General features: G+C 59.4%; 1 protein-coding gene across 1 annotated transcript; it reads left to right on the forward strand.

Annotated features, from left to right (window-relative positions):
- Positions 1–421: 421 nt before the first annotated feature.
- Positions 422–10371, forward strand: UBE2S (ubiquitin conjugating enzyme E2 S). The gene is made up of 4 exons (XM_034757320.1): positions 422–588; positions 4537–4684; positions 5195–5385; positions 9892–10371. The coding sequence occupies exons 1-4, from the start codon at positions 586–588 to the stop codon at positions 10189–10191; spliced, it is 642 nt and encodes a 213-aa protein (XP_034613211.1). The 5' UTR covers positions 422–585; the 3' UTR covers positions 10192–10371.
- Positions 10372–12235: the final 1864 nt, after the last annotated feature.

Genomic DNA, 12235 nt, shown 5'->3' on the forward strand with positions numbered 1-12235 from the left:
TCTCCGCGACCGTTAGGGGTAAACAACCCTGTGCTCCCTCTTCCCCCCTCCCTCCTGCTTCTCAAACCGCCGCCTCCACGCGTTCATATTCAAATCTCGCCAATCGGGTGGCTGGCCCCGCCCCTCTTCCCCTTTCCCATTGGCTCCTGCCCGTCGCGGACATTCGTTGTCAACGTCCTCCCGGGGAAGACAGGAGGGGGGGTTCAAACCCCTCCGTTCCACCGGGCCTGATTGGGCGGCCGGGATTCGAAAGGGCGTGGTCGGCCCGGGCCAAAGGCTATAAAGTCCCTTGCTGGGCACTAGCCCAGCTCCAGTGAGGGTGGGAGGCGATTGGAGAGAAGCCAGGAGGGGGAATCCCTGCAGGGGGGTAGCCCAGATTGGGGGGGGCAGGTAGAAGGAAAGGGGGGGGGCGGGGTGGCCCAGGGGGGGGGGGGGGGGGGGGCCTGAGAAGAGACCCTGCCTCTCCCCACCCTACAAAGTGAAGTGAGCGCTATAGGGCTGGGGGGGTAACCCCCAGATTTAGGGGGTGCCCTGCCTGTGCAGGGGGCACCTGGTGTCTGCCAACCTCAGGCCAGACCCACCGCCATGGTGAGTGGTTCTTGCTCCCTTGATCTCTGCTTTCCCCAGGCACCCACCAGGTTATGGGGCAGCAATTTTTTGGAGGTGGTTGAGCTGAATTTTGTGGGGGGTGGCTGCCTGAGCCCCCTTAATGGGGTGGGGCTGCTAGCAAGGGCTTATGGGTAGCTCCATTATCGATAATAACAGCAGGTTTGGTTGGGTTTTTACTAGGGTCTGGTTGCAATTTGGGGTAGGGTGCACAAGGCATGGAAATTGGGTGGGTCCCATTAGCCCTTTAAGGTTGAAATAAAGGGCCTACCCTTGGGGGGGGGGGGGGGCAACTGCATTCAGGGAGTCATTAGCCAAAAGCAATGGCTGTGGTTGGAAATAACAGGGGCTACAATTCGCTTAAGTTCCAATGGGTACATTTGGTGCATTAGGAAGAATAGAACAAACAGGATATTTAATGGGGCGAGATTGGGGCACCTGGTTCTTTAAAAGCTGTAACCGGTGCTTATTTAAAAGGAAATACTTCAATAGGCCCTAAACTTGGGGTGAAAGTTGACGGGTTTTTTTTTCATGTGCCTCGTTGTTTATTAAACAGCTGCTTTTTAAAAATGTAGGTGACCATTGGCGCCAATATTAGAGGGAGGTGAAAGGTGGCTGTGTATTTTTCTGGGTTATCGATAAAGGCTGCCTTTTTAAAAAAAGTATGTAGATTTAATTGGGTCTGACAGTTGTCAGAGGTGGGACTAATTTTTGCTGCCTCCCTTATTATCGATCATACTAAAAGTGGCTCCTAAGCTCTGTAGAGTTTCTTAAATCTCTGGGTAACCTGACAACCACGTGGCCTTTCAAAATATCTTCTCTGTTGGGTGCCGCTGTGGGAACAAGAAATGGTGTTCTAATTTGCTTAGCTCTGTATTGCATGCTATTTGTAAGGAGGATCTGAACGTGTGGCAGGTACGTATGGATCTCTGTGTGTCTTGTCTGCCGGGTGATGGTTCATCCCTGGAAAGGACTGGACAAAAAGCGATCTGCATGTATGAATTTCTTCTACACAAGTCCAGTGACTTTCCAGACTTACCCCTGGTTTTTTGGACAGTGAGGGATCTGCGTGGATGATTTTCTTATACAGGCCTTGCACGATCCTAGTGACTTGTCCTAGTAACTTTTGAGTGTAAAATTATAATTATTTTCATGATGGGTGTTTAAGAGGGGGTGGGAAAAGCTGAGGGACCAGCAGTGACTAGCTCAGCTGGTTGGTTTGAGGCAACGATAAACTGGGCCAGTTAGCCTTGTGGCTGGGCTAGTGGTTTTTGATGCTGATCTTGCATGGTTTAAGAATACCTGGTAGAAAAAGTTTTTGGTGGCTGGCTGGAATGTGCCATGGGTCGGGCTGTCAGATTCTAGGGCAGGTATGAAGGGTCTTACACCTCCATGGGGGTGCTTATTTCCTGCTTTTCAGATCATCTGCTTATTAACGTTTAGATCTTCCTCAGCCTATGTTTCACCCCCCCCACCCCCAGATCTTGTTGCCAGCAAAGGCCGGGACTTCTCAAAAGCATGTAGTTGTTTTCGGATGCCTGATTTATGTTGCTTTTACCCCCCCCCACGGGAAAACCAAGAGCCCCTTTTTTGCGAGGGTGGGGGGGCTCGAACCGGGCACCTCCCGATGCCTAGCCACTTTTGAAAAGCCGCGGCCTAATTTTGAACAGGCCTGCGGTGTGAAACTGGCCCACGGAGAACGTTGTAGAGGTGGCGGCCGCGTCATTTCTTCCCTGGGCATAGCCCCCGGAGCAGATGCAGCGTGTGTTCTAAAAATGTCTCTGTGCAGCACCGCAGCGAGGAACTGTCTGCGCCGGGTAATAATGGCTCAGCCCGGGCGGACAGTCCCAGGCTGGCTTGGAGGAGGGCTTGGATTGCATATTGGTTGTGTAGCTTTATCTCTGGATCCTTTCGGTCACCTGCCATGTACCGCGGAGCAAAGCTCTTTAAGGGATCCCCCCCATGTTTTATCGGCAGCAGGGCCTAGCGCCCGCCGGTGTCTCTGTACTTTGCAGGGTTAACCAGGGATCCGGGCTGGTGGCTTTTGGAGCGTTGTGGGCCTGGAGGGATCTGCCTTAGGGAAGTCCTGTTTACAGGCCTGGCCTGCCTTGACCACACTCTCCTCCTTTAGCCGGAGCTTCCTGGCTTTGTAGCACCTTTGTATTTACCTTTTAGAGGCTGGGTCAAGGAGGCAGCTTCTAACCAATCTGCTGCCTCCTATCCCAGGACACTCTTGCTGCTGGCTTCTTAGTTCCTCTCTTTGGAGGCCAATGCCATGTCCCAGGCTGGTTGTAAGGGGTGGGGGGTGTAAAACTGACTTGGTTTGAGATTGGGGGCAGGGAAGGTACTCGGGGGTCCCCTTGAGCTGCTCTGGGGCACTGAGCCTGTAGTGTGTGTCTGGCCCTCATGTGCTAATCCAGGAGTGCCTGCGAGTCATCCCTATCTGATGTCTGCTGGGCTGTCCTCTCTGGCATGACATGAGTTAGTGAGTCTCAATCGGTGTTCCCTCCAAGGTACCAAAAAACAGGAGCTCGGGGAGTGACCCTGAGCCCATAATGCTGGACGGCCAGCTGGGCACCCTTAAAGATTTCCCAGGGCAGCTCGATCCGAGGCTCATGGCCTGGGGTGCGTGGTCAGCAGACCCTGCTGTCTCTTCTGTGAAGCTGCGTCTGATCTGGGGTAGCCGTTTGCCAGGGCTAAATCAGCACCTTCCCCCGGATATGTGCAGTGGCTCTGGGGCTGGTTGTAGCCTCTCCTGAAGCTTGTCCCGGCTTGCGAAGCATCCCATAACCCCGGCAGAGACTTTGAAGGGGCTGAAACCAAAATCCACCTCCCTTGAGCACTCCCAGCATCTTCAGAAACCTGGCTTGGCCTTTGGAAACTGAGCCTCGCTTCAGGAATGCAAGTAGCAGGGCCTTCCTCCCCCCCCCCCCCCAAAAAAAAAATCTTGTATAGTGTCCTGTGTCCCTATCACAATGGGGGCCTCATCCTTGTTAGTACGGGGGCGGGGGGGCATCTTTGTATCTGTCTCTAGCTTTGAAGGCCCCCTGCCAACATTTAGTTGCTACAGGGTTTCAGGGGGAGGGGAGGCCTGCAGACTCAGGAAGATGCTGCTGCTTGATAGTGTGGGTGTGACAAACTGAACTGAACCCCCCTAGAGAGTCTTTCTCTTGGGGGGGGGGGGGGAATTTTGCTCTGCCACTTCTGGGGATGAATCCCGGGCATCAGATTCCAACTGATCCCCATGGACCAGTCTCGGTAAAGCCAATCTGCGTCCCCGGCTGGTGCCCCCGCTGGTTTGGGGTGGAGATCCCAAGACAGGATTTGGGGGGGGGGGAAAATCAGTGGGTGGCTGAAGCTGATGGACAGCCTCTCCTTTTAATCTCTCTCTCTCTGGGTTTCATCTTCACCAGAACCACTCGCTGCCTCTTCCCCGGTCCCGTGACTCGGTGTGAACGGTGCTTCCCTCTTGCACCAAGTGGGGCAGGGGGCTGAATTAATGGGTGACCTAGAGGGGCCCTAAGATAGCTTGGGGCAGGGGGCCGCACCGGAGCCGATTGCAGACGCTCAAGTCTGCGCTGCACTTCTTACCATCTAGGGATGCGAGATCTCGGGGCTCAAAGCCAACCTGGACCGGGTGGTGAGAACGCTGGGAGGGGAGGCTGTGGGCCCGGAAGGGGGCAGTTTGGGGGGGCTCATTAGGTGGCACTCTCCTCTGTCGGTGCTGACCCCAATGCCCCACCATGCCCGTCCCTGGCACGCTTGGTCCCTGCTTTCCGGGCGTGCACGATTCTAGAGTCCGTCAGGCACATCCGCCGGAGCGTAACTGCTGGGCCCCACTGGTGGGGGTGGGCAGAGGGTGGGGGGGCGCCCCCCCCGGAGCAGGTTATCACTTGGTCTGTGATGCGCCTGTGTCCCTCTCTCCTGCAGAACTCGAATGTGGAAAACCTGCCGCCCCACGTCATCCGGCTGGTCTACAAGGAGGTCTCCACGCTGACGTCGGACCCGCCGGAGGGCATCAAGGTCTTCCCCAACGAGGAGGACATCACAGACGTCCAGGTCACCATCGAAGGACCCGGTGAGATGGGGGTGTGGCTGGCTGTGTGGGGGCGTGGCTAGTGCTGGTAAGGGGGCGTGGCTTTCCTCTGGGGCCTCCCCCCTTGCTAGCTGCCACCTCCCCCACTGTGTTTAATCATTCTGCTCCTGCCTGAGACTGGAGGAGTCGGCCTCTGCCTGAAGAGGGCGCTGTGATTCCTGCTCTGACCCCAGTGTGGCACTGGGGCTGCTGTGCTGGGGGCTCAGTGGGGGCGCTGTGCTGTAGGGAGCCTGGGGGGCCTCAGGGCAAGCACACACCCTGCCCCCGGCACAGATAGGGCCTTCCTGGGACGCGGGGGCCATTCATTAAGGTCCCTCCCCAGCCGTGACTTGCTGTCCTCTTCCCCTGCAGTCTGGCGCCCCCAGCCTCATGGGGCTGTTCTGGGGCCGGTCCCCTCTCAGGGGCAAGTTGGGGGTGGGGATGTATCCCCTGGAGGTGGGGGGCTGGTGCGTGGGAGTGGATCCCTTCTCACCCGCTCTGCTCCCTTGGCAGAGGGGACGCCCTATGCCGGGGGCGTCTTCCGCATGAAGCTCATCCTGGGCAAGGATTTCCCAGCTGCGCCGCCCAAGGGCTACTTCCTCACCAAGATCTTCCACCCCAACGTGGGCGCCAACGGCGAGATCTGCGTCAACGTCCTCAAGAAAGACTGGAAGGCAGAGCTGGGCATTAAGCATGTGCTGCTGGTAAGCGGAGGGCTCAGCAGGGGCCGCTCTCCCCTGGCAGGCAGGGCTGGCCCCAGGGTGACACTAGGGGATGCTGTGCTGCAGGGCCGGGGCTCAGCAGGGGGCGCTCTCCCCTGGCAGGCAGGGCTGGCCCCAGGGTGACACTAGGGGGCGCTGTGCTGCAGGGCCGGGGCTCAGCAGGGGGTGCTCTCCCCTGGCAGGCAGGGCTGGCCCTAGGGGGCGCTGTGCTTTAGGAGTTGATCTTTCAGATGAGGGGGGAACCCCAGGCTCTGGGTAGAAGGTCATCAAAGGGGAGCCTCAGGGGTCACCAAACCCAGTATTTGCTACAGCTGTTGAAGCAGCCTCGGGTGGGGGGGGGGGACACGGGGGCTGGGTACACAGGGACCCCTCGCCGGGGGCGGGGATGCAGCCCCTCGGGGGTGGGGTGCGGGGGCTGGGTACACGGGGACCCCTCGCCTGGAGCTGGGATGTGGCCCCTCTGGGGTGGGACGTGGGGGCTGGGTACATGGGGACCCCTCGCCCGGAGCTGGGATGCAGCGGCCCCTCTGGGGTGGGACATGGGGGCTGGGTACACGGGGACCCCTCGCCTGGAGCTGGGATGTGGCCCCTCTGGGGTGGGACGCGGGGGCTGGGTACCCGGGGACCCCTCGCCCGGAGCTGGGATGCAGCTCCTCTGGGGTGGGACGCGGGGGCTGAGTATACAGGGACCCCTCACCCAGCACTGAGACGTGGCTGCTCTGGGATGGGGCAGGGGGGTTGGTTATACTGGGGCCCCTCACTCAGCACAGCAACCCCGGGTTAGGGCAGTGCAGAATCCTGCCTCTGAAGCTGCAGGGAACTTTGGAGGGCACAATCTGATCACCCTACAGGCCTCCCCCATCCCCTTCCCCCCAAAGACCTGATACGCCAGGATGGGTTTCCATCAGCACAGCGCCCCCGGTGCGAGCTCCCCCGGCTGTCTGTCCCCAAAAGGGATCGGCCACTAGTCACAGAGCTGCACCGAGCGGGTTAAACGTCCCGCTGCCCGGCCAGGTGTTTTCCTAGCTAGGATGACTGGAGGCTTTAAAACCTTAAAGGGACCCTCTGTCTGAAACGCTGCGTGAGTTCACGGCATCCCTCGGGGCGATCCCTCCAGCCCCCTGCGTTTCAGGGTCTCCCGCGGTCCCCCTCCCTCACAGCAGGGGCTCTGGGTGTCCCATTCCCCCTGTGCTCCTGGATGGCTCCTGCTTCCCCCCAGGGCGATGGGCAGAGCCGAGTGAGGGGTGACTCCATGTCCCTTGTTTTCCCCCTTCCCATTTTCTAGCTTCCCCTTGGCTTCTAGCGTGTTAGATATCCCATCCCATCCCATCCCCCCATGGATTCATGTCCACCTTTGCTCGTCCAATTACACAAACGACCAAAGACGCATGTTCAGCGGGTCCCTGCCACCAGGTTATCTGAGCACCTCGATATAGTTACATCCGCGGCTGGGATGGTGGCAGAATGCTTCCTTCCGGGGGGGGGAATAACCCATCTGGGCTGGTGTAGCTCTGCTGGTCGTCTCTGCAGCGTAGACATACCTTCAGTCTGTGCCTCGGTTTCCCCGCGTACAACGGGGATAGCTGCCCTGCCTTACCTCTCGGGGGGCCGCTGGGAGGATAAATCCTAAGGCGGTGATGGCCAGATGAGCCCCTGAAATAGTCTGGTTATAAGAAACAGCTGTGGTTAAACTCTGCCTCGTGGGAGGCCGGATCCAGCGCCTCGCGATCTGCTCGGAGCGAGCTGGGTTCTGTTCCTCGTGCTGTCTGTTGCGTCCTGTAGCCAGGTCTCAGTTTCCCCAGCTAGGGCTCCAGCGACAGGCCCGCCCCTACCCAGGAGAACGACAGCTCTCGGGGGTTCTCAGCGAGCCGTTCGATCTGGTACTCGGGATCTCCGTACAACTCAGAGCTGAAAGCCAGGCAGGCCACGGGAATCCTGGCTTTTCGGAGCAGCCGTGGGTTGGATCCTGTGCGGTGGGGGGCTGCTCCCAGGTGGGAGGGTGGCTGGGTGCATGGGGACGGGGCTGTTTAGGCCAGGGACGCTCTGTCTTTCTGCACTTGATTGTCAGATACTTCCACTGTCCCTGCGGGCCATGTGATGGGGGTGGAAGTTACCCAGAGAATTTCCCCCTGCCACAGGTGGCGTGGCCAGGGTGCCCTGCGCTGTCGTTATTCCCTGCCCCCCAGGGGCCATACTAGGATGGACTGTGTCTTTGACCATCCCTGAGGCTCTCCCCTCCCCCCCCGTGCTGACTTGTGGATGGGCCCCCGTGGTGTGTGGAGCTCAGTTGGTGGCGTGGCCGGGGCTGGTACATGCCACTGAGGCGGGACCGCTGGCCAGGCGCAGCAGAGCATGGGAAGGAGGGGGGCAAACAACCCGGAATCCTCTCCTGGTGGCTCCGTCCTCCTTCACTGTTGCGCTCTGTGACTGCCACGGTTCCCCCCAGAGGTGGTTGCATCTCAGTGCTGGGACGGGGGCAGGCCGCCGGGTGCTGCGGCAACGCCAGGTGTCCGGCTCATCGGGAGACGAGCTCAGGGCCTCTCACCCCAGGCTCCCCCGGCTGGTCCCTAGAAAAGGTTCAGAAAAGGGCAACTAAAATGATTAGGGGGTTGGAACGGGTCCCATATGAGGAGAGATTAAAGAGGCTAGGACTCTTCAGCTTGGAAAAGGGGAGACTAAGGGGGGATATGATAGAGGTCTATAAAATCATGAGTGATGTGGAGAAAGTGGATAAGGAAAAGTTATTTACTTATTCCCATAATACAAGAACTAGGGGTCACCAGATGAAATTAATAGGCAGCAGGTTTAAAACAAATACAAGGAAGTTCTTCTTCACGCAGCGCACAGTCAACTTGTGGAACTCCTTACCTGAGGAGGTTGTGAAGGCTAGGACTATAACAGCGTTTAAAAGAGAACTGGATAAATTCATGGTGGTTAAGTCCATTAATGGCTATTAGCCAGGACGGGTAAGGAATGGTGTCCCTAGCCTCCGTCTGTCAGAGGATGGAGATGGATGGCAGGAGAGAGATCACTTGATCGTTGCCTGTTACGTTCACTCCCTCTGGGGCACCTGGCATTGGCCACTGTCGGTAGACGGGATACTGGGCTGGATGGACCTTTGGTCTGACCCAGTACGGCCGTTCTTATGTCCTGCGGCCCTTGAGGCTGTTCCCTGCATATCAGGTCTGGGAGGCCGCAGTGGGGGGCTGGGTGTTCGCTGCTTCCTGAAGGAAGGGCCGGAGTCCGCCTGCTGTGGGGTGCTGAGCAGCTGGCATGAGTGGCCCTGGTGTGGTGGGAGGGAGATGGGGCACATAGACCCTGGCTTGGGGAGGGGGCTGGGGAACTGTGGTGGGAGGAGGGGAACGGGGGGGCCCTGCTGGGGGATGGGGAGCAGTGGCGTGGCAGGAGGAGGGGAACGGGAGGCCCTGCTGGGGGATGGGGGCCCTGGCGTGGCAGGAGGAGGGGAACGGGGGGCACTGTTGGGGGATGGGGGGGGACGGGTGGGGTGGCAGGGGGGGGGGAAGGGGGCTGCTGCTTGGGGTAGGGGGGGCCTAGTGTGGTGGGAGGAGGGGAACGGGGGGTGCTGCTGGGGGATGGGGGACAGTTCACATGGTGTCCTGGGAATAGAGGGGGCTGGGCAGGTGGCCCCCAGGGGATTGAGGGGGACAAGGAGGCCGTGGCGTGGCCCTTTTGTCGGAGAAAAACAGAGTAGTACCAAAGGAGCAGACCCTTTTCGGCCTATATCATCCACTCCGTGGGGCAGGGATTGTGCACACATACAGCCCCTAGCGCAGCAGGGCCTGGCCTGTAGATCTGCCCACCCTGGGCTGGCTGCCAGCTTCAACCTGCTGCCCCTCACCCACCTGTCTGGGCACCTTCCCTGCGCAATCAACAGCGGCAGCAGAGTCCCTCAGGGCCAGCGTGGCATTTCCGGCGTTCCTGCGGTTTTGGGCATCCCCTTTCCTTGGGGGGGCCCTGGAGAGGGAAGGCCAAGCAGCCTTGCCTAAAGCTGCGCCCACTGGTTTTGCCTCATCTCTGCCAGAAGCCAGGGCCGTTAACTGCGTGTTCCTTCCCCAGCTCCTGCCCCCAGCGCTCCCCCCAGAAACTGGGTCTCCAGCCGGCAGCTGGGGCCCTTAATGAGGAAGTGAAACTGACTAGAAGGTCAGCGGCAACTGATGAGAAATTGCTGTGTTGATTTTTTGCCTGCCTCGATTCTTGGGGTGCCTCAACGGAGCCTGGTTTTCGGGGGTGCCCCAGATCTCTAGGCATGGGGCAGGGGCGGAGGTTTGATACTTGTCTGGCTGTGGTGGGTGCTCGGGGGCCACCAGCCTTGTCATAATGGAGACAAGTGGGGCCTCCTGACCTGCCATCAGAAGGGGCCGGAGTGGAGGGAGCCCCGTGGCACCTCGGCTTGTCGCCTTCCCTTGGGCATGAAGCTGTGGGGAGCCCCTGCTCGGGTTAACCTCGTCCCCTCTCTGCCCCCCGCAGACCATCAAGTGCTTGCTGATCCACCCCAACCCCGAGTCGGCCCTGAACGAGGAAGCGGGGCGCCTCCTGCTGGAGAACTACGAGGAGTACGCGGCCCGGGCCCGCCTGCTGACGGAGATCCACGCCCAGCCCTCCAGCCTGCGGGGGGCCAGCAAGGACCCCGCTGACCCCTGCTCCTCTGCCGCCGCCCTGGCCGCCGGGGGCGAGGGCCCCATGGCCAAGAAACACGCCGGCGACAGGGACAAGAAACAGCTGGCAAAGAAGAAGACGGACAAAAAGCGGGCGCTGCGGCGGCTCTAGGGGTGCACGGGGCCTGGCTCGAACCATGGACTTAGGGGGGGGGGGGGGGGGGGTCCAGGCAGGGTTCTAATAAAACTGTCCCTTTTCCCAGCTTTTTGTTAAGACGCTTTGGTATTTTACCCTTTTTTCAATCTTAAGTTATTTAAGTTATAAAAAAATCTATTAAAGGACTTTTTTCTACCGAAGGGTTAATTTATTCCTTTGTCACTGGGGCATCCTTGATCCTCAGCCCCCCCCCCCCGACACCCCTCTTTTGGAAGGGGGTTGGCAGTGCCTGGGTGGAGATCTGTGTTACAGGGACGTGCCAGAGGATGTGTGAATCCAGCCACCAGGGGCAGAACTGCCCTATATGTACAGAGAGAGGTCTGAATCCAGCTGATCCCCACATAACAGTCCTGACTCCCAGCCCCCTGCTCTAACCACTAGACCCCACTCCCCTCCAGAGCCAGGGAGAGAGACCAGGAGTCCTGGCTCCCAGCCCCCCTACTCTAACCACTAGACACCACTCCCCTCCCAGAGCCAGGGAGAGAAACCAGGAGTCCTGGCTCCCAGCCCCCCTGCTCTAACCACTAGACCCCACTCCCCTCACAGCTGTGGGCCAACCCTCTTTCCGTCTCAGAGGCTCTGGCCTCTTCAGGGCCTTGCTGGTTGCCTACAGAAAAGGCTGATGGAGGTAGGTGCTGTGGTGCAATCCTGCTCGCTTTAGCTGTTACCTGGCAGGGCTGGGGTCCTGCTTCTCCCAACACCCCCAAGCACCCATTGCTGACTTCCACCCAGCTCCCACTGAGCGTGTCTGCAGGGGAGGCTAGGATGGGATAGTCAGGGGTGTCTACACAGGACACACAGGCATGTTAATCCGAATTAAAGATGTGAATTTAAAGTAGGTTCATTAAACCACTGTGGATGTTTATTCTGAACTGAAGTGACCTTAATTTGGTTTAGTTTAATTCCCATTGGCAATGAATTAAGATAAACCACTCTACTTTAGCGCTGAGTCAGAGCGTCCACCTAGGGATCAAATGTAGAGTAACTTGAATTTAAATGGTCAGGGGGAGGAACTGTCCTGTCTGTGCCTTGGCAGATGATGTGTCTCTGGGGTTCACTGCTCTAGCTGCCTGGTACGAGCATGGGCTACGCAGAGCTGTTAGCTACATGTATCTCCTGCCCTGGTGGGGACGGGACAATGTCACAGGACTTAACTGTTTTGAATCCAGAAGCATAAGGCAGGCCTCAAAATCAGTCGGAGACAAAGCAGACTGCTCCCAACGGTGGTGACGGGTCCCCTCACCCCACTGTCGGCTGGGCAGGCGGGCTGCAGTCCCTTAAGCCAGAACAGCAAGCGCCATGCACAGGGGTGCTGGTTCCCCTTGATCCTGACCCTGCTATCTTGCCATGGGTCCCCCCACAGCTCTGGCGGTATCCCCACAACCCCCTGCTAGCCCAGCCCTGGGCTCCTCCCAGCTCTGCTGGTGCCCCTCGCTCCCGACCTGCAGCCCCTGCGTTGGATAGCCCTTGGCCTCTGTGATTTAGCTTCTGCTCAGCGGTGCTGTGGGCTTGAGGCGTTGGCGGTGGCTGGTCTTTCAGCCTCCTGAGGCCAATGTCCCAAATTCTCCTGCCCAGTCCCAGGCCCTGGCAATCCCACGTGCAAGATGCCCCAGCCACTGCCCTGCGAGCCCAGCAGAGGGCCCCCGAACTGCAGCCACTCAAATGCATCCCCAGTTGCTACCAGCCAGCGGGTGCCGTCAGGGCTGGGCTAGCAGGGGCTGCAGGTTGGGAGTGAGGGGCACTGGCAGAGCTGGGGGGAGCCCAGGGCTGGGTTAGCAGGGGGCTGCAGGTCGGGAGTGAGGGGCACTGGCAGAGCTGGGGGGAGCCCAGGGTAGGGCTAGCAGAGGCTATGGGTCAGGAGTGAGGGGCACTGGGAGATCTTGGGTGGGGGGGCGACCAGGGCTGGTCTAGCGGGGGGTGTGGGGCAGGGGGGGGGGGGCCTGGGAGGCCCTGCGGGGGGGGGGGGGCCCCGCGGGGCCCGGGGGGGGGGGCGGGGGGG

This window comes from Trachemys scripta, unplaced genomic scaffold, assembly GCF_013100865.1.
Source record: "Trachemys scripta elegans isolate TJP31775 unplaced genomic scaffold, CAS_Tse_1.0 scaffold_100, whole genome shotgun sequence".
NCBI lineage: Eukaryota > Metazoa > Chordata > Testudines > Emydidae > Trachemys > Trachemys scripta.

Excerpts from the sequence above, each read along its gene's own strand:
- UBE2S (XM_034757320.1), top strand. Across the intron at positions 4,685-5,194 it reads GGTCACCATCGAAGGACCCG|AGGGGACGCCCTATGCCGGG; the intron begins GTGAGATGGGGG and ends CTCCCTTGGCAG. Across the intron at positions 5,386-9,891 it reads GCATTAAGCATGTGCTGCTG|ACCATCAAGTGCTTGCTGAT; the intron begins GTAAGCGGAGGG and ends TGCCCCCCGCAG.